This window comes from Mercenaria mercenaria, chromosome 11 (genome assembly GCF_021730395.1).
Source record: "Mercenaria mercenaria strain notata chromosome 11, MADL_Memer_1, whole genome shotgun sequence".
Lineage (NCBI taxonomy): Eukaryota > Metazoa > Mollusca > Bivalvia > Venerida > Veneridae > Mercenaria > Mercenaria mercenaria.
This window is the reverse complement of record NC_069371.1, coordinates 72,162,330-72,181,789: the sequence shown is the minus strand read 5'-3', so window position 1 is coordinate 72,181,789 and position 19,460 is coordinate 72,162,330. Positions and strand designations below refer to the sequence as shown.

The 19,460-nt window shown below is 36.4% G+C and overlaps 2 protein-coding genes across 4 annotated transcripts in view; one reads left to right on the top strand and one right to left on the bottom strand.

Annotated features, from left to right (window-relative positions):
* Positions 1–922: 922 nt before the first annotated feature.
* Positions 923–10,355, bottom strand: LOC123532732 (uncharacterized). Of its 2 annotated transcripts, none has more exons than XM_045314293.2 (4): positions 10,090–10,355; positions 4,287–4,381; positions 2,111–2,294; positions 923–1,339 (listed from the first exon to the last, which is right to left on the bottom strand). In XM_045314293.2, exons 1-4 carry the CDS (start codon positions 10,230–10,232, stop codon positions 1,129–1,131), a joined length of 633 nt encoding a protein of 210 aa, XP_045170228.2. In that variant the 5' UTR covers positions 10,233–10,355; the 3' UTR covers positions 923–1,128. The 2 variants fall into 2 exon arrangements, with proteins under 2 accessions (XP_045170228.2, XP_045170229.2); XM_045314294.2 differs by lacking the exon at positions 10,090–10,355 and adding an exon at positions 7,585–8,022.
* Positions 10,356–14,355: 4,000 nt separating this feature from the next.
* LOC123531101 (double-stranded RNA-specific adenosine deaminase-like) overlaps positions 14,356–19,460 on the top strand; it is a 44,229-nt gene continuing 39,124 nt past the window's right edge. The window contains exon 1 of one of the 2 annotated variants that reach the window (XM_053517702.1): positions 14,356–15,733. In XM_053517702.1, coding sequence (XP_053373677.1) covers positions 14,467–15,733 — 1,267 coding nt within the window. In that variant the 5' untranslated portion in view covers positions 14,356–14,466. Of the gene's footprint in view, positions 15,734–17,891; positions 18,070–19,460 lie in introns of those variants that run through there. The other variant, XM_053517703.1, reaches the window with a different exon arrangement.

The window sequence follows — 19,460 nt, the reverse complement described above, 5'->3', positions numbered from 1 at the left end:
TGTCATGTTGTTATTTCATTATGAAAATGTTTCCTACATGTCAAGCATAGATCTATCATGTGATTTTAGCAAATAAATGTAAAGAAAATAAGGAAAATAGATCTACAGAGCAAAAAAAATATATCTGAGAACTATTTGTATCAGCCATTATGCGACTACCATTTTTTATCGCACCATTTTTCTATTTAGTGTCTGTATGCCTTTTCAACTTATATTAAAAAAAAGGCTCGAAGGAGCAGTTTCCCTTAGTCTGTGTCACGTCTGATTTTGTTCCAGCCAAGTGTACATTGAAACCGTTTGATAAATTTTATCATACGGACACTGTCTTTCGTTTCACTTTCATGTTATGTAACATTAAAACTGCTGGACATTGGTGCTCCTGTATTCATCTTATATCTTAGCGTACTTTAACTTTAATATTAAGCCAGCAGGTGGCAAATGATTTTGCCTTTTGCGAGCAGTGCAAACCAAGATCAGCCTGCACATCCGTGCAGTCTGATCATGGTCTGCACTGTTCGCTATTCAGTCAGTTAATTTTCAGTGAAAACCACTTTAAATGATAAATGAAACTGCCAAAATTTAATGATGGACCAGTTCATTTTGGAAATTTAGCAAAGGTAAAGGTTAACACTATAAATGCTGAATAAAACAGTATTGGGGTTATTTAGCAATAACTTTGTTTCGGTTGTTGTACTTGGCTGAAATGTATCTTGCAAGGCTTTGACCACTTACAGTTAGGTTTCTTGTTTAACCTGGGTAGTCGACGAAAGTCACCACCTGGAAAGGATTCAGAGACCTATTCATTGACCGGCTCAGTGAATATTGGTGGAATACACCATGTATAGGAAACACAAGGAACCGGATTTCCACCTTGTGCAATATAGGTTACTGACAGTTCAGATTTATTTGAGAAATACATGTCGAATTTTTAAAGAATATTTATACTCTTTTATGGATATCATATACATGTATAATAAATACATTTCCTGCTTATATAGAAAAAAAGTATTTCCCTTGTTTCCGGAAGTAAAAGAAAATTTTACGTCAGTCATCGATCAAAACCACAAAGTAAGTAAAATAAGACCCTGAATTAGCAAACAAACTCATTATTCAATGTAATTATCCTAATTAACAAGAATTGGTTTTTGGTTTACGTTTCTGTTTTCTAGCAGCGATCTTAGCGTCGTATTTCTGTTTTTCACGTTCTATTTTGGTCTGATATGCGGCAATTCCACGGGTAACAAGTTCTGCCTCGCGCGTGAGAGCCGCTTCAATCTTGCGCGTGTGCTCTTTCTCTTTCTTGACTGTTGCTTTCTCTAACATATCATGCTTCCTAAACCTGAAAAAAAAATTTCTACATGTTAACCTTTTGGAATATAAGACTCTTAGCTAAACAAAGCGCTAAAATTTATTTTATTTGCAGTCAATCAGAACCATGAGCATGGTTTCAAAATTATATACATGTAGTAAATATTGTACTGTTATGCTTTAACTTCCAAACGAAAACCCGACTATTACGTACAGATTAGCCAGCAATTTTTTGATGTAGGTCTTTAAAATGTTAAGTCAGACTATCTATGACTACAAAAAAAAAGAATATCGTTGGATTCGGCAATCATTTCTCGGTCACAACCAAAGGGCAGTAATACTGTCAACGAAACATAAAGGGAAGTAACTCTGTATCTTTAGTTTTTCACCGACCACATGTTATCAAAGTGAGACATACATTAAGTCAATGGGAATGTCCTGGTCTGCCAGCGAAACAGTATACTCCAAATTTACTCTGATACAAACATCCAGAAGAACAAAACGTGCAAATTCATTAAATGCATAGCATCTTCCTTGCTGTATCGGCAGTTTCCATTTTTCGGACTTGTATCCTTCATAGAAATTTATAAAGGGAAAATGCCTATCGGGCACAAATAAGCAGGAAGCGGCCTCAGAAAACAAGAATGTTTCAAAATTTGATACCTTGCGTCTTATATACATCAAATGTATTAAATGCACGGCATCTTTCTTTCGGTATTGACAGCCTTCATTTTTCGGACTTGTATCCTTCATAGAAATCATAGCCTTTAGAAAAAAGTTTGAATGTTTCCAAATTTTATACCTTGCGTCTTGTATATCTCTAATCACGTGACGAGTCTTCTCACGTGACACGTGTTTCGGTTCCCATAAAGCCGTCGTCCGTACTATTGGAGTGTTGTATCTGTACTCTTGTGGAGTAGGTCGTCTGCCATAGCAGATGTCGTTGAAATACGTTGGTGTTAATTTTCCAGTGAAGATCTTCTCCACTAAAATAGGATGGAAAGATAATATTTGATAATTTTCATCTTTTCCTTTCATTTGAATACCTACTATTTGCGTCTTTCCTTTAAATTTTCTCGTACCAGTGCATGCTTTTTAGTTTTCATATTAAATAAAAAAAAAACAACGAAGTCAGTGGTGTTAAGTTATTAAATTTCTTTTTTTTTCAGGCAACGAATTCTACGTTTTGCAGATACCCCCGAAGAATCTTGAAAGAGAACAGAACGATAATTCCGTGTCACCGACTTCCTTTCCATTTTTTTCAGGTTATAATGCATGACTAGGGTAAAAGTGTTTCATGAAATCTAGAGCGTGTCTGCCATAGCATATAACATCAAGGAATCAAATAAATGACTCATGAAGTATAACTGATAGTCAAATCTCATAAGACATGATTATTTCCCTTCAAAACAAAAAGAAATTTAATGTGATTCAAGAAATAGTTGCATGACACTTGTTTGTTGTTGTTGTTTTCGAAGTTAAAAAAGCATCATAATTATAAAATATTGTATATTTCCTTCAGCAGTAAATATTTCCAAATCTACATAAACTACATCTACATGATAGAACTTGCAAGAACAGCAGAATATAATGTTTACTTTAAAAATATAAAAAAAATGAAAATGGGTGGTCACCGAATTAGAGTTTTCACAATTTCATTTTGAAATATTGCCCTTTTATGATGCTGGTTTGTGATCTTCATGCCAAAATAAAAACCGTTAAAAATAAAAAAAAAGTCATAAAAGTCTGGTCAGACTCCAATAAATTAAACATAAATATCTATAAAGAAACTTCAAATGAGTTAATTTGGACTAGTTTTGATTTAGCGTTATAGATAAACGAGGCAATTGTCCAAATATCCAAAACCATGCAACTTTACCGGAAACGGTGCGTCGTTCGATTTCTATCTCGTGAAATTTTTATCTTGCGTACGCTTTCTTTGGGGATTTCCTTACAGAAATACTCAGAATAAGCTTGGGCATGACGGGACAGTATCAGTCAAAAGTTATCACGCTGTCCCGAAACGTACATCCTATCATTTGGACCAGTTTTGATCAAGCGTTAGAAATAAACGCGCCGATTTTCCAATTATTCGAAACCGTGCAACTTTATCGGAAACGATTTCGTAATCGGTGTGTCGTGCGATTTCTGCCTCGTGAAAATTTTATCTAGCATACGCCCTAAGTTCAATGCCGGCGTAAGCTTACTGCTGAAAACTCTAACAACTGTTTATTTTTAATACAGCAATCGGTTGCCCATATTATGAAAGACTCGTCAAGAACAAAGTCAGCTATGTTAGGTTTTTAAGGACAATGCAAGGTACAGAAGATGCTTCAGATCAAAAGCTTCCCCTAATTCTCAAACTTGAGATGTAAACTTGAGACCAAAACAAAACCCTCACTTTAATATGAACTCCAAAATATTTTTATTTTGTGATTTTATATAGAAAGTCCAGCCTACGATTTGGTTTGAATAAAACGATCTTTCGCTCGTGAAGCCTAAAAGCTAACTACAATATGCATGATTCTCTGATTTTTTAGCTTTTTTTGCCTGAACCAGTGTTCACTGCTTGCTCCGCCGGTATTGATTGACTTATCCTGAGAATCCAATTCTTATTTCTTTCTGCAAATTGAAAATATTGATAATATCAGAAACTCGATGAATGCCTATTAATACTAATTAGCGTGAATTTATGTTGATACTTATCATTTCGAACAAGAAGAAGTTACATGTATTATACAATCATGCACAGGGAGTGGGTCAAAACTTATTACATGTACAATATTATCCAGGGCACTTCCTTCCCAGACATCTTCATTGGAGGTACTGATAGGGCCGGAACACCTTCTGAGCAATTTCGATAGGTCCTTTTGTTATTTGCCGGCGTAGGCAGAATTATGCGGCGCTGGCATAAGCCGCCATTAGCCGTTCAGGAATGATGTAAGGGAGACAACCCCAAAAGAAAAGAACATGCTTACCAAGCTCTGGGGAACCATAGGCAAATGTTTTGTGGATATACCCGTTGATTCTCTTCACACCTCGGGGGTTTTTAGAAACCCTTGGAAATTGTGTACTGTAATATACAATATAATTACCATAAGAACTTGTAATTTCTGACCAGCATCGACCAACAATGCACGCAAAACTGAAATTTATTATTTCCATTCTAGCACGTTCGAATTACACCAATAAGGTACTAATCTGGAATAAAATGCGGTTTTAAATACGAGGGAGTAAACCGGCATAGCCAAAAGTACGTGGGTCATTTTGCGAAACGTGTTCTAATTGACATGACAAAACACGGTTAAAATCCTTCTTTGTTTATGTAAAATAAAATCTTTAAGGTGTTAGAATTGTATTTTAATGTGCCTATGCTAGGATTTTAATACGTTTGACCATGCCTTTTATAATTTTTAGGCTGAACACCACTAAATCCAGCTGTTCTTTATTTCATATAAATTCCACTTACTTCATAACGGTTTTTCGACATTTTCTAACATATCAGATTAAAGAGACTTATATTTAATTCCCATAAAGAACTAGATCGCTACTTTAGAAAAACAAAAAAGAAAAGGGGGTGTTAACTTTTATATAAGAAAACTACAGTTCGTTAAATACAACCCGCTGAATTTACTACTTTTCGCTTCTTTCAATAACTTTTCGAGACATTAAGGTAGCAGGGTACACTGAGATGCGAAAATTTTGGGCACGGACGGTCTTACATGTAGCGAGTCGCAATATTGCACTTCCCTTATGAGCAAACTCAGGGTGGCCATTTTATAAATTGCGTGCATGTTTTGTGCTTTTAATTAAAGGCAAGATCAGGATTCTCATACAAGAATAAAGAAAGTTATCAAAACGGAAGGTTTACACCATCCATGAAAAAAAGATTGCCAAAATCATCAATTATGCACTTTTTGAACAGCCCACAATGATCCCGCTGCAGGAACAATGCCCAATTTTATTGCATTTCTCAATTTAAAAGTCCTTACTGAACGCCAGGATATAAACGGAATGGCGGCCCATCCAGCTCGTTTTTTCACAAAAAAGCGAAAAGTTTCCTGAGTATCAATCAACAAGCACAGAACCCTTCTGTGATTTGAATTTTTCCGCAAAAAGGTGTCTCATTAATCATACAAAGCTACCAGCAGTTAGTTTTCCAACTGACATCAGAATTTTACATGTATCAGCTGTATAAATTTTCTAAAGATTTAATAATCATTATCTCTCACCTTAATTTACAGACATCCAAAATCACGAAGTTCTATTTATAACAAATATTGTCGGGGGCCAAATTTCGAAGTGTACCCTGCTACCTAAATTCTTACGCTGCCATTTTTACCTAGCATGCGATAGGAACATGCCGATTTCAATAGAATGCAAAGAGATATATATTGAAACACGGTAGGGTAAAAGTAAGCACGTTGCTGCCGAGAAAATGCACTATAGGAAAGGAAAAAAGATTAGTACTATTTATATTTGGACTACTTGTGACCAGACCAGACCTGCGGAGGCTTACATTCTATTTGGTAGTGATCAGCTTATATAAGAGCTTATGTTATATTGTTATTGTACCACTGACTTTGTAAATAAAATTTACTTGACTTGACTTGACTTGAGATACTTAAAATTAGTAATGCATGTGATGTTTAGATCATTCTAAATATATTTTTGTAGATAGACTGAATCCTTTGCCTGTCTGAAAATGGGTTAATTTATTTACTCCATCCTGTCCTAGAATTACACGTTTTGCAGAAATTTATGAAATAGTTTGGTGTTGACAACAGGATAGACATAAATGACAAAAATACGACATGGCACTGCAGACCAGCCATGATTTTGTGTAGTGATATCACAGTTGTGTGTAAAGTGCGTCTTTCCTAAAGATCTGATAAAGAGCAATACAATTAATGCAACAGAAAGCGTTTTGTTTATCTCAAATAGTTGTATTTGGTTACGTTGAATTATCAACAGCTCAACAAACGTTTGACCTTGTGAACCATTTCCTAAGTAAAGAACGGTAACTCGGAATCATCAAGTGTGCAACGTGAATGATGAATTGCTTCCCTTATGCATGTTTATGGTTGATTTTTAGGTCATTTAACAATCAGGCAATTTATATAATAACTGCTAAAATACTATATCACACGATTTAAAATACAAAGGCAGTAATAGTTTACAATCAGTTTAGATATACTGTATCAGTTGTTATCAGTTCTGAACAAGAAAATATCGGTAAAACCGATTTATGCTCCACGAAATGATGATTATTGCGTATTAAAAGAACAAAATTGGAATTCATCGACTAAGCATACAACTTTTCTTTCGAAATGATGCTTCGAAAAAAATTTCATTGAACCCCAACAAGTACGAGTAGTGGTAAGAAGTATGCACAAGATATGTGCCTCTCCTCTTGAAAGTGGAGCTTCCTATGAAGTTTTGATGAATTCCATCCAGGGGTTGCTGAGGAATGCCCCGGACAAGAAATAGTACTATAGTACACTTTTTGGAATAATCAAAGGGCAAAAAACTCGGTGAAAAATCATCCAACCGAAGTCAGAAAACATCACGCATCTTCCGTTGGGGATAAAGCTTCCCATGACGTTTTGGTGTATTCCAGCAATTGGTTGCTGAGGAATACTCCTACTAATAATTTTGAATACTAAAATGGCAATAATTCCGGCAATAATTCCGGACAAGAAATGGTTATGTATACACTATTGTTGAGTAATCAAAGGGCAATAACTCAGCGATAATTTATCGAACAACTCCTCTTAGAAATGAAGTCTTGATGAATTCCAGCAAGTGGTTGCTGAACAATGCTCCGGACAATAAATTGTACTATAGTTCACTATGTTAAAAAAGTCAAATGTCAAATCATTCGACCGCAACAAAAAGATCCTATGGGCTGAAGTTACTCTAAATTCTTGCCGTTGGTTACTGGGTAATATTCCGGACAAGAAATTGGACTGTAGTATACTAATAAAGGGAAATAAGTCAGTTTGAAGAAATCAAACTTATGTTGCATAATCAAAGGGCAATAACCCAGCAAAAATCATCCGACAGAAAAATAAGCGCATTGCCTCTTGATAGTGAAGCTTCCTATTAAGTTTCGCTAAATTCCAACCAGTGGTTGTTGAGAATTACTCCGGACAAGAATTGCGGGACGGACGGACGGACAGAGGATTATATGCGTAGTTTAGTTCGGGGAACTTATAAAATGAAATGTTGATGTTTTTATTGATGGCATTTAAAAAAACAAAACAATTACTCTACCAGTTACAGCGGCAGCACGTGTGCATGACTGGAACCCAGCGCAAATCGACACACATTGTCACATATATTCACAAGACCGTGACATATTTTCCAGGGAACGTTGACAAAAACTTGGAAATCAGTTTGAGAAAAAGTAAGTTCACCACTACTTGATCTTCACTGCAGGTTAGTATTTATTACTGTCGCCCTCTAGACTTCTTGAAAAAGTGCAATGTTTTGCAGTTTCATCACAATATGCAACTTAAGACACACAATTTAGTTTGTAATTACTTCACATTTGACTGAATATCCTTGAATCTATTTAAATAGAACATGAACAATGTGTCTAAATCCGCTTGCTTCATTGTTTTTAACAAATATGTGGGGGAAAAAAACATTACGAAATTTATTCAGTTGACATTTGCGTTTAAAATGGTTAAATTTTATACACTTAAAGTGTGATTTATCACCTGCATGTAAGAACGTTAGTTGTAAATTATCTCATTTTAACTACCGACTAACAAACTTTTGAACAATACAGATAAGATATCATAAAACTCAAAATAGTTTCCTTAAATTTTTCAAATTGTGTGTTCACAGGCGTTATCGTGAGAGATTAAAACAGCTATTTCATTGTTTTATACAGACACTATCTTCTTGTCTGTCTGATCTTTAACATATTTATCAGTTAAAATTTGCAGTTTAATTGTTACTTAACCTAAAAGATTGTAATTACAATTTTACTATAAGGTATATGTAACCTGCTGAAAATAATTCAGTTCTGACCGGGAACTCGAACCCGGGACCTTTCACACCTAAGGTGGACACACTAACGCGTTGCTATAGAAACTATCTCAATATCAAGGAAGTATAAGTGCCCCAACTACAAACGAGCCGCGCCATGAGAAAACCAACATAGTGGCTTTGCGACCAGCATGGAGCCAGACCAGCCTGCACATCCGCGCAGTCTGGTCAGGATCCATGCTGTTCGCTAACGGTTTCTCTAATTGCAATAGGCTTGGAAAGCGAACAGCATTGATCCAGACCAGACTGCGCGGATGCGCAGGCTCGTCTGGGTCCATGCTGGTCGAAAAGCCATTATGTTGGTTTTCTCTTTGCGTGGCTCAATTATATTTTTGAAATATAACGTAGTAGAAAATGTATTTAATGTTAAGTATATCGCCGGTAATGCCTTTAAGTATTGACTTTTTGCAAGCATTGACTAAAAATTCTGGCCATTTCATTAGCCATATCTATCAAAAGACTGTATTGTAAATAAAAGAGGAATGAATCTATTTTTTAAAAAGATATAAAATTCGGTTGCCTACAAGGACTGAAACGGTGGCAATCAGATATATAGATCTTGATTAATAGATAAATTTGTAAAATACACCCTCTAACTTAAGCAATGTCATATATAAAAAAGGGGGAAAAATGCGATACTAGTATACCTAAAAATGAAATTGAGAGATATGTACTGTCTAAAGGTAGCAAAGCCGTTAGATCAAAATTTGTGGATTCATTTTGACAGAATAACATAATATTTTTATAATATGTTTAAAATATTAATGTTGATTTTTTTATTGCTGCCCGACTATGTACATTGTACGTGGTTCTGAAATGCGTGCTTTCGTTAAGGATTAGTGGGCATTTCACTACTAGAATTCAGTCGAATTGAAAAAATAAAACAAAACGGATCGGCTATGCTATATTGGGAAAAGAATCAAAACGAGGACTGTAGTTCTTGAGCCGATATGACCCCATTAAAGGAGAGAATACAAATGAAATTTTATTTAGAAAATATGAGCATTAAGTTGTTTAAATTTCGTCCTCAGATACGTACATTACCATTGAAAGATTTTAAATGCCTCGACAATAATTGTCCCCAAGTTACTGTACCTTCAGCAGGGACCATTTCCCCTAAAAAGACTAAAAAATAGTTTAACACTTAATATTCTGGAGTTTTTTTCTAGTCTAAAACATCAACAATCTTTTATTCCGTTTGTTTTTCCTTATAAGAAATGGATAGTTAAAGAAAACGGGCTGAAAATCTTTGTTTTTGACATTACATTGCTGGAATTGGCCAATATATGGCCATACTAATGGATTTACTGCAAGATTTCAGGCTTTTCAAACGTTCTGCATTACTATACGAATAGTTAAATATGATACGCGTCATGAAAAAAACCAACATAGTGGGTTTGCGACCAGCATAGATCCAGACCAGTCTGCGCATCCGCGCAGTCTGGTCAGGATCCATGCTGTTCGTTTTCAAAGCCTATTGCAATTAGAGAAACCATTAGCGAACAGCACGGATCCAGGCTGGTCTGGATCCATGCTGGTCGCAAACCAATTATGTTGATTTTCTCATGGCACGGCTCATATGTAGTGAATTATTATTATGTAAACTTGCCTTTAGAAATTTCTTTCGTTGGCCTTTACCGGGACATTTGGCTTAATTCAAGCTTTCTCCTTTGCATTGATAAACCGCGCAGTTCAGATACATATACAAACAAAAAATCAAACCTTGGAGTTTCCGGTGTTGAGGAGAGAGATAGGGAACCACTAAGTGGCGCAGATTCAATTCTTGATGATGTAGTAATTCTGTGATGAACTAGGTTATTTGGGATTTTCAAGGATGGCAACGCCTCGGCATATGTGCCCTGCATATTCAATATTTTCTGATATGCTTCTGTGAACTAAATAGAATTCTTCACTTAAGCATTCGTAGTTTTCGAAACTGGGTATGTGCTCCACTGAACTTTTAACAACCTATAACAGGACGTTACGTTGTAACTTAGGCGATGTCGTACCGGAAACGTTTGAAGACGTAAAACGTTATGACGCAATGACGTTGTACTCAAAATTAGGTTAAAGGTCACCAAAAAAAGTATTTGCCAAACATTGTATTTGGCTAACTAGTATATATTTATGGTTTTGTGAAAACAAATAAAGTTCAAATGTTTCTCATACATGTATACTGTATTTGCTTTGCATATAGTTGCCGCTTCGTCCTTCCGTCATCTGTCCGCCCCGCAGTTCTCGTCAGGGGAATTTCACAGCAACTACTGGTTGGAATTTAGCCATATTTCGTAGAAATATTTATCGCCCTTTCATTATTCAATAATAGCATATTATAGTATAATACTTATCCGGAGTATTTCTCATCTACCACTGGTTGGAATTTAGCGAAAATTCATAGGAAACTTCACCAGCAAGAGAAAATGCGCATATTATCTTCGTGTTCCGGTGGAATGATTTTTTCAGAGTTACTGCCCTTATTTATTCAACAATAGTATACTATAGACAATTCTTGTCCAGACTATTTCTCAGCAATCACTAGTTGTAATTCAGCCATACTTCATGGGAATGTTAATTGTCAAGAGGAAATGCGCATATTGTCTTCGTGTTTAGCTGGATTATTTTTCATAGACTTACTGCCCTTTGATTATTTAACATTAATATATCATAGTAAAATTCTTGTACAGAGTATTTCTTAGCAATTACTGGTTGGAATTTAGCAAACCTTCATAAGTTGCTTCAATATTCATAGGAGATGAGTATATTGCCTTCGTGTTCTGGTCGGATGATTTTTCACTCAGTTATTGCCCTTTGATTATTCAACATTAATGTGCTGTAGTACATTTCTTGTAGCATTCACTGGCTGGAATTTAGCCAAACTTCATAGGAAGCTTTACTATTAAAAGACAATGCGCATATTATTTTTATATTTCGGTCAGATGATTTTTCACAGAGATATTGTCATTTAATTATCAACCATTAGTATGCTATAGTACAACTTCTTATGCGGGGTATTCCTCAGCAACACTTTCTTGAATTCATCAAAACTTCATGGGAAGCTTGAATCACAAAAGGAGATAGGCATATTGTCTTTATGTTCTGGTCAGATAATTTTTCACTGAGTTACTGCCCTTTCAGTATTGAACATAGTATACTATAGTACAATTTCTTGTACGGAGTATTCCCCAAGCCACCACTGGCTGGAATTCATTGAAACTAAATCTTCATAGGAAACTTCGCTTCCATGCGCATATTATCTTCTTGTTTCATTTTAGATGATTGTCACTGAGTAATTGCATTTTGATTATTAAACATTAGTAAACCAAACCTCTATCATCGTCAGCGAATTCCACTTTTGTTCTTTTAATATGTAAAATAAATATTTCGGGGAGCATCCGTCGGTTTTACCGACATTTTTTTATTTATTTTATAACGTTACAATTGACGAAATGTAAATTCAGATGCTCTTAGCTTTATCTAGCTGTCAATGAAAGGCATTGAGGTACGCAACAGTTTCTATGAAACCAAAAACCCACCACCACCAGACGTCTTGAGACTTTAATTATCTCTTTATCGAATTCAAAGCATAGCATAATAAATAGAAAATATGGTGGCTAATTAACGCCATTTCGTTCAGCGACGAGCGTCGTTATTGCTTCCCGCCGAACGTCACTACCAAAATTCGGCCGAGTTTTGGTAGTCACTACCAAAATGCGTTACACTCCGACAATGCAATTTGGTAGTTTACAAAAATGTTGTACCAAAGTGCGTTGGGCATGTACACATCTTACGCAAAACGGTATTAATAATCCCATGATTTACAAAAAGAATATTTTGTAATGAATAAACAATATCATTTCGAAGAGAGGCACGATGGAACTTAACCGCTCATCTGACCATGACCTTTTGAGCTTGAAAATATAACGGCCCTAGATTTGGTCAAGCAGGACCATTGGAACACACGTGAGAGAGGTCAATGCAACTCTAACTTTGACATGTACCGATAGATATTAAAGAAACTGTGCACGACTTTTCACCACAATTATCTGATGCGCATGACCCTGGGACAGGTATTACAAACGCCCATAAGTAAGTGTAGACTGTTTGAGATTAAAATGCAGTAGATTCACGAGAAAGGGTCACAGAAGACGGGTTGTATAATACCTTTAAAAGTATGTGCAAGGTAAACATGCAAACTTTATCTACAAAAAAAAATCAACCCGGTAGTGAATTAAATTTCGATGGTTACCGATTAATTTATTCGCCGAGAGTTACCGAGGTTGGTCGAGTAATTATCAGGCACTCGTAGTTTTAACTCTTTTATGCTATGTTTCAAAGATATCTGTGGTGGGCTTTCGAAACTCCTCACCTTTAAACATCTTTTTTGCCGATATAATAGTTATCTAAGACCCCTAAAACACGCCAAGATTTCACGATTTATGTTTATGTGGGATGTTTTAAAAATATATCTAGGTGGAGGACCAACGTGCCATTTTCACACTTCGTTTTACAGAATTCAACATTTTCGTACTTCAAAAAATCTCGGTGGACTATCCCCCGGCGACACTAGCACGTTAAAACAATAAAACAATACAATGTTATTGTATAGACAGTCGTTTGAGGCTCCTTTCACATGCCCAGGAAGCTACATTTTGGTTGTTTTTATACGAAAACTATATCTCAAAAATGGAATTCCGAACCCTCTCCCATACTATTTTAATAGGAGACATTCCCTCCTTTATCTCTCTCTTTTGTGCGTATTGTAAAATTCAGCACAGTCCCTGGTGTAGAAAAAACTACCAAAATACGTCCCATTCCATAATCCTTAACACATCATATGTATGTGTTTCATAAGCCTTATTTGGCTGGGTGTATAACAAATGATGTGGTCCTTTTAGTTTTAACTATATGTGCCGAACTGTGTATATACTGTTCGCATAAGCCATATAACAAATGATGTGGTTCTTTTAGTTTTAAATATGTATGCCGAACTGATTATCTGGCTGGGTGTAAAAAAAAGATGTGGTTCTTTAAGTTTTAACTATATATGCTGAAAAATTGTATATACTGTTTGTATAGTTATACATGTGACACTCTAATAAACAATAAAATTGAAATTGAAATTTTATGTACTCTTGCAACGTATTTTGTCGCTACCAAAACTCGGCCGAATTTAGGCAATGACTACGAAAATGCGTTGCTACCATTTTTAGGTGATTACATTTTTTAAAATCATTGTTGCTACCATTTTTAGGTGATTACATTTTTTTAAAATCATTGTTTCTACCATTTTTAGGTGATTACATTTTTTAAAAATCATTGTTGCTACCATTTTGAGGTGATTACATTTTTTAAAATCATTGTTGCTGCTGTTGATGATGATGGTGATGGTGTTGAGGAGTTGGAGGTAGAGGATGATGATGCTCTTTTTTTGTTGTTACTGCTGCTCCTGTGGCGGCAAGACAAATGATTTTAAACTAATGTAATTTCAGCCTTTTTACCGGTAGTTAAAAATCCATCTGCTATCAGAAACGCAGAACATTTGAGCCATGCCGTGGGAAAACCAACATAGTGGCTTTGCGACCAGCATGGATCCAAACCAGCGCAGTCTGGTCAGGATCCATGCTGCTCGCTAACGGTTTCTCTAATTGCAACAGGCTTTGAAAGCGAACAGCACGGATCCTGACCAGACTGCGCGGATGCGCAGGCTGGTCTGGATCCATGCTGGTCGCAAAGCCATTATGTTGGTTTTCTCATGGCACGACTCATTTATCGTTCAACTGTACAGTTCCGCCTCAACTATTGTAAACAAAGTGAAGAGATAATTTATAACGATTGCACTATTTATAGAATTTCGAAAAATGTAGACACGAAATACTTAGATAATTAAGTATTTTCGAACATGTTTATTATAAACTATCTAATGCATTTTTAGAAAATAGATATAGATCTATCAGTGCAATATACAGCCCGTGACATTTTGCTAGGGAATTGTAAGATTTATACCAGAGAAGATATACGATTCCATATTTTAAAATATTTTATATTTATATATACAAGTTAGTGCACTGATATGCCTGGAATTGACTTTTATGAGTAAGAATGAGTTACAAATCACGACACGGTAGGACTCGGACTCGGGACAAATTCTCTGAAAGTTGGAACATCGATCCTCGCTACAGTAGATCACCAGAAATTTCGCTTGAACGCGGGAAAAACTCTCGCCGCAGTAAGTATCGCAGTAGATCGCGAGAAAGAACGATATCTGATTCACATCGGGGAAAGTCTCGTGAACGGAGCAGCAGAAGTCCAATCACAGGTTCTGACATCTCTGACCGTAAGTCTTGGGGAGAGGAAAGTAAGGACCCGCGCTACTTGAGCTCTCGCAAACCAAGGACACCACTTTCATTTCGGGACAGTCCTGAAAGAAGAGATGGAAATGATGGCCATGACAAATCTCGTAAAGATAGGAAAGCATCAACACTAAGTGTTAGTTCTAACACAAGTAAGAGCCTGCTATCACGCTTTAACAAATCTCCGAAGACTTCGCCAAGCAGTGAAAGGTGTCATGAACAAAGACGTGCAACTTCCCGTTCTAAACAAAAGGTCATAGGACTTTGTGGGAATAGTTATGAACAATCTGCAGTCAGGAGAACCTACACTCGAGAAAGAAGTTATTCGACAGACAGCGATAGAGGAACCAATGTAACGGTTTCTAGTGATTCAAGTGATGGAAGCCGTATCAAAAGACGGAGACCTGATCACAATCACATAGAACCTGATAAGTTGGAATGCACTGATCGTCAGCCTGTGTGGAGAGTAGGAAATACTCGGTCGGTACTTCAATTTATCAAGAAAACAACCCACATAGAAACCAAGGAACGTCATGTGTATCGGGAGAAAGTAAGAAGCCATGTGGCAGACCGTAGAGATCTAAATTCTGGCGTAAACGCTTTGTCCCCGTATATCAGAACTGGCGCAGGGGTTCACCCTCTGGGAAACAGATTGAGCGAGCATAAAAGACTGAAACTCGACTCCAACTCAAATTATGTGGGTAATGGAATTGAATCCGATGAAAGCTCTAGCAACGATGATGATAATGTATTATTTTCAGGGCACGACCGTGACATGTCTCGTTTAAGATATGTTACAGAACAGTCATGTCATGGGTTTAAATCGGACACAAGCTCTAACGGTGAGAATGACATGACATACCCATGGTTTGGCCACACCCGCAGAGACCTCACTCTGGCCAGCTCTTTGCCAAGTCAGCAGTTTGATTCGATAAATGAGAGGGAGACAAAAGTAGCCTGGCAAACTAGTTACCACTTGGAATTTGATTCTGATGAAAATGAAGATGATGATGATGGTAAGTTAGGTCCTTCACAGATTTTATTAACTATCACAAAACAGTATTTTACCTTTGCCCTGTTAAATTTCTAAATGGACTGGACCACCATTCGATTTCGGCAGTATCATTTATTATTCTAATGGACGTTCAATGAAAATATACTAACTGAATTGCGAACAATGCAGAGCATGGTCATACAGGCTGATCTGTTGGTCTGCACTTGTCGTAGAGTCGTAGAGGCAGACTCAATAATAAGTACTATTCTCAAAGTCTCTCCGTACTTGGATTCGGTGTTCGTCCGTTGCGATCATATGGCGAGCTTTCATCTGCACTATGATAATAGAATTCCGCATAAGCCAGCACCAGAGGGCGTGATGGGTGTGGCACATGTTGCTTGGTTGCGCTCCATGTTTTCAAAACGATCTTTAACATATTTTATTTATAATTAAGTGGACAAAAGTTGCTCACACAGTAAGAAACTGGCGTATGTCATAGGTTGAAGAAAATGTGCAGTCAAATCTATAGCTCGATTCAAGGATCCCTCGCTTGCAGGACCGAGCTTATCTGCTATCTGTCACAGTTTCTCACCTTACGTGAAAAAGTCCCGAGCCAAGACAAATACAAAAAATGTACTTTGTCGTTGTGCAAGCACATATTAACCTTTTAAATACAGGCATAGATTTTCGGAAAACTAACATATTTGATGACCGACAAGGTCGAAATATATGATGTCATAAGGAAGTAGCTGCTGATAATTATATCGCCTGAATCCATACCTTTAGATCAGATATTGGAGGATTGTCTAGGGTTACTCTGTCTAGAAAGAGTACTGACGTCTTTCTTTTTCAGGTATTGTGACTCAATTAGATTTCACTGTGTCCTTTTGGCTGCAAAATATTAAATGAGTCAAAAAGTCGATGTCAAATGTTGTCATGACGTATCAAAAAAATCTTTTCGCTACGGATCCTTTCTTAAAATGGTTATTGAAAAAGTGCGCCCATGTTCATGGTCTTTCGATTACGTTTTGTTATGAGTTCCAGATATTGTTTGCGCCCTTGTGATTAAATTTCTTCCCATCTTGACAATAAACAATGAGTTTAATTCAATGACAAATCACTGTTTGAGATATATCATTTAAAATAATTTATAGCAAAGCAGTGTTTTAATACTATTTATGCACAATTGGCTGTTATACGTCGGGCGTAATAATTTCACGAGGGCGCAGCTCGAGTGAAATTATATCGAACGACGTATACTCCCCCGAGTGCATAGTGTTCAAACACTGCTTTGCTATAAATTATTTCGAATCTAATATGTCTTTTGTTTTAAAATTTAGATCAATATGATAGAACTGTTTCGAATTCTTCACGCATGCATGGCGCCAAATGGTAGGTCCTTTGCTTATGCCCGCTATTTCTCGGTGCGTAGATGGCGCTAAATAGTCGACGTAACGTAAATGATTCAAAGATTTGTTTGATTTCATGACCCGAGAGGGCATAAGAGAATACAGACATAAAACAACAATATGGCAAAACATGTCAAGATCAAAAATTCATAAAGATTTTGTTATTAATTCTATTTTAGGCTATTTAATTCTTATACGAAAATCCTTGCACATTTCCGTTAAAGCACGGATTGAAACGTCGCGCCGACGTATAAGCTGGTACCATGCAAGAACTGAGTGCTACTATATTTAATCTACTTTTTTACATAAAAGGCGTTCCATAATCGAAATGTTATATAACGGAGTCATTGTGTTACACTTACTCACACACACAGTATAGGTTATTTATATTTAGGTGCGAAAAATAACTTATCAGGCGTCTACGCAAGTCTAAGTTATTCCGCTAGACGTGCTACTTCCCGTACTTTACTTCTCGTCGAGTTACCATATTTGGCGTCATGCATGCGCCGTGAAATAGTGCCCTCTATTTCATCTACTTGTTGAAATAAAATACATATATATACGCTCACGTGCAATCATTCCTCAAGCATATAACCTCATCGTATTGTTTCATATTAATTTAACATTAAATTGTCTATTGTTTCAATAGATAACCGACTGTCTATCGCATGTTTTTCCCTTACGTAATAAAGTCCGTACCGCTATAAAAACACGTACTTTGTCATAGTGCAAACACATATAAACCTTTTAAACACTAGTGCAGATTTGTGGAAAACTTACAGTTTTTTTCTTCTGTTTTTGTCGATACTTAATGACCGGCAATGTATAAATATCTATAGGAAAATAAATGTGATTTTCATATGATGAAATAAGGCAGTAGCTCGCTAGAATCCGTATCTCTAGAACAGACAGTAGAGTCTGGTAGGGAGTACGGACATCTTTTTCCCAGGTATTTTGACTCACTTTCATTATTATTATTTTTTTTTTGGCTGCAAAATAAAAAAATGAATCAAAAGTTGATGCCATATGTTGCCGTGACGTATCGAAAAGTCTTTTCATTGTAAGAATTGTCTATCGGATCCTTTCGAAAAATGGTCATTGGAAACGTGCTGCCATGTTCATGGTCTTTCGATTAAGTAGTGACTTTGTAATGATTTCAGATATTGTTTAGATCTATCAATACACAAATAATAAATGAAATCCTTTGTGACGTGGAAGAACAAGTGTATATGAGCCGCGCCATGGGAAAATCAACATAGTGGGTGTGCGACCAGCATGGATCCAGACCAGCCTGCGCATCCGCGCAGTCTGGTCAGGATCCATGCTGTTCGCTTACAGTTTCTCCAATTCCAATAGGCTTTAAAAGCGAACAGCATGGAGCCTGACCAGACTGCGCAGATGCGCAGGCTGGTCTGGATCCATGCTGGTCGCACACCCACTATGTTGGTTTTCCCATGGCACGGCTCATATGTGTAATTATTCGGTTTTTCATTTTGAAATTGTGCATATAAGAATTTTTAGATACAGGAATGCCGTGATCTTTTATAAGAAAACAAAGTTTAAAAAGGTTATGTCCTATGAAAAATCTATAATTTTGTTTTCTGATTCATCATTTGAGCCGCACTATGAGAAAACCAACAGCATCCGCGCAGTCTGGCCAGGATCCATGCTGTTCGCTTATGTTTTCTCTAATTGCAATAGGTTTTGAAAGCAACCAGCATGGATCTTGACCAGACTGCACGGATGTGTAGGCTGGTCTGGATCCATGCTGGTCGCAAATGCACTTTTCTCATTCTGGTATTCTCATGGTGTGGCTCATTTCTGGACCATCATCCAGATTATTTGTGCTTACTATCTTGTAACATGTCTAGAAGCAGTGAAACTTTTATGATTAATGAAAATATTTACTTGCTTCAAAGTTTCTTGAAAGTCAATGCCCTTATAACATATCATACAACACATGGAATATAAAACAAGATACATTTATGGTTAATAATTTACTAGGAGGATGAGAAATGTTATTAAGGTAGTGGACTCGCAATTACAGTCGATGGGTGATTACAAGATCACCACCCCAAAACTTGCAAATTATTTAAAACTAAACATTATATTTTTACCAAAGACTACCAATTCAAGTCAAGTCAGTCTGTCTTTACAATTAATTAGTTTGTAAAATTTAATAACGTTACGTTGTTAAAAGTAATCATAGAGTTGTCTATATATTTTTTCTAACATTATCAAAGTAAGTGCAGTTGAAGAGATAATGAAATTCGTCACCTAACAAGTTATCGTTACATAATTGACATACTTCTTTGTTCTCTGGCATTACTGTAAAATCTT

Coding starts and splice junctions, on each gene's coding strand:
- LOC123532732 (XM_045314293.2), bottom strand. CDS start 10,232: ATGCAGGGCACATATGCCGAGGCGTTGCCATCCTTGAAAATCCCAAAT. Junction 4,382..10,089: donor TCAACACCGGAAACTCCAAG/GTTTGATTTTTT, acceptor TGTATATTACAG/TACACAATTTCCAAGGGTTT. Junction 1,340..2,110: donor AGAGATATACAAGACGCAAG/GTATAAAATTTG, acceptor TTTTTTTTTCAG/GTTTAGGAAGCATGATATGT.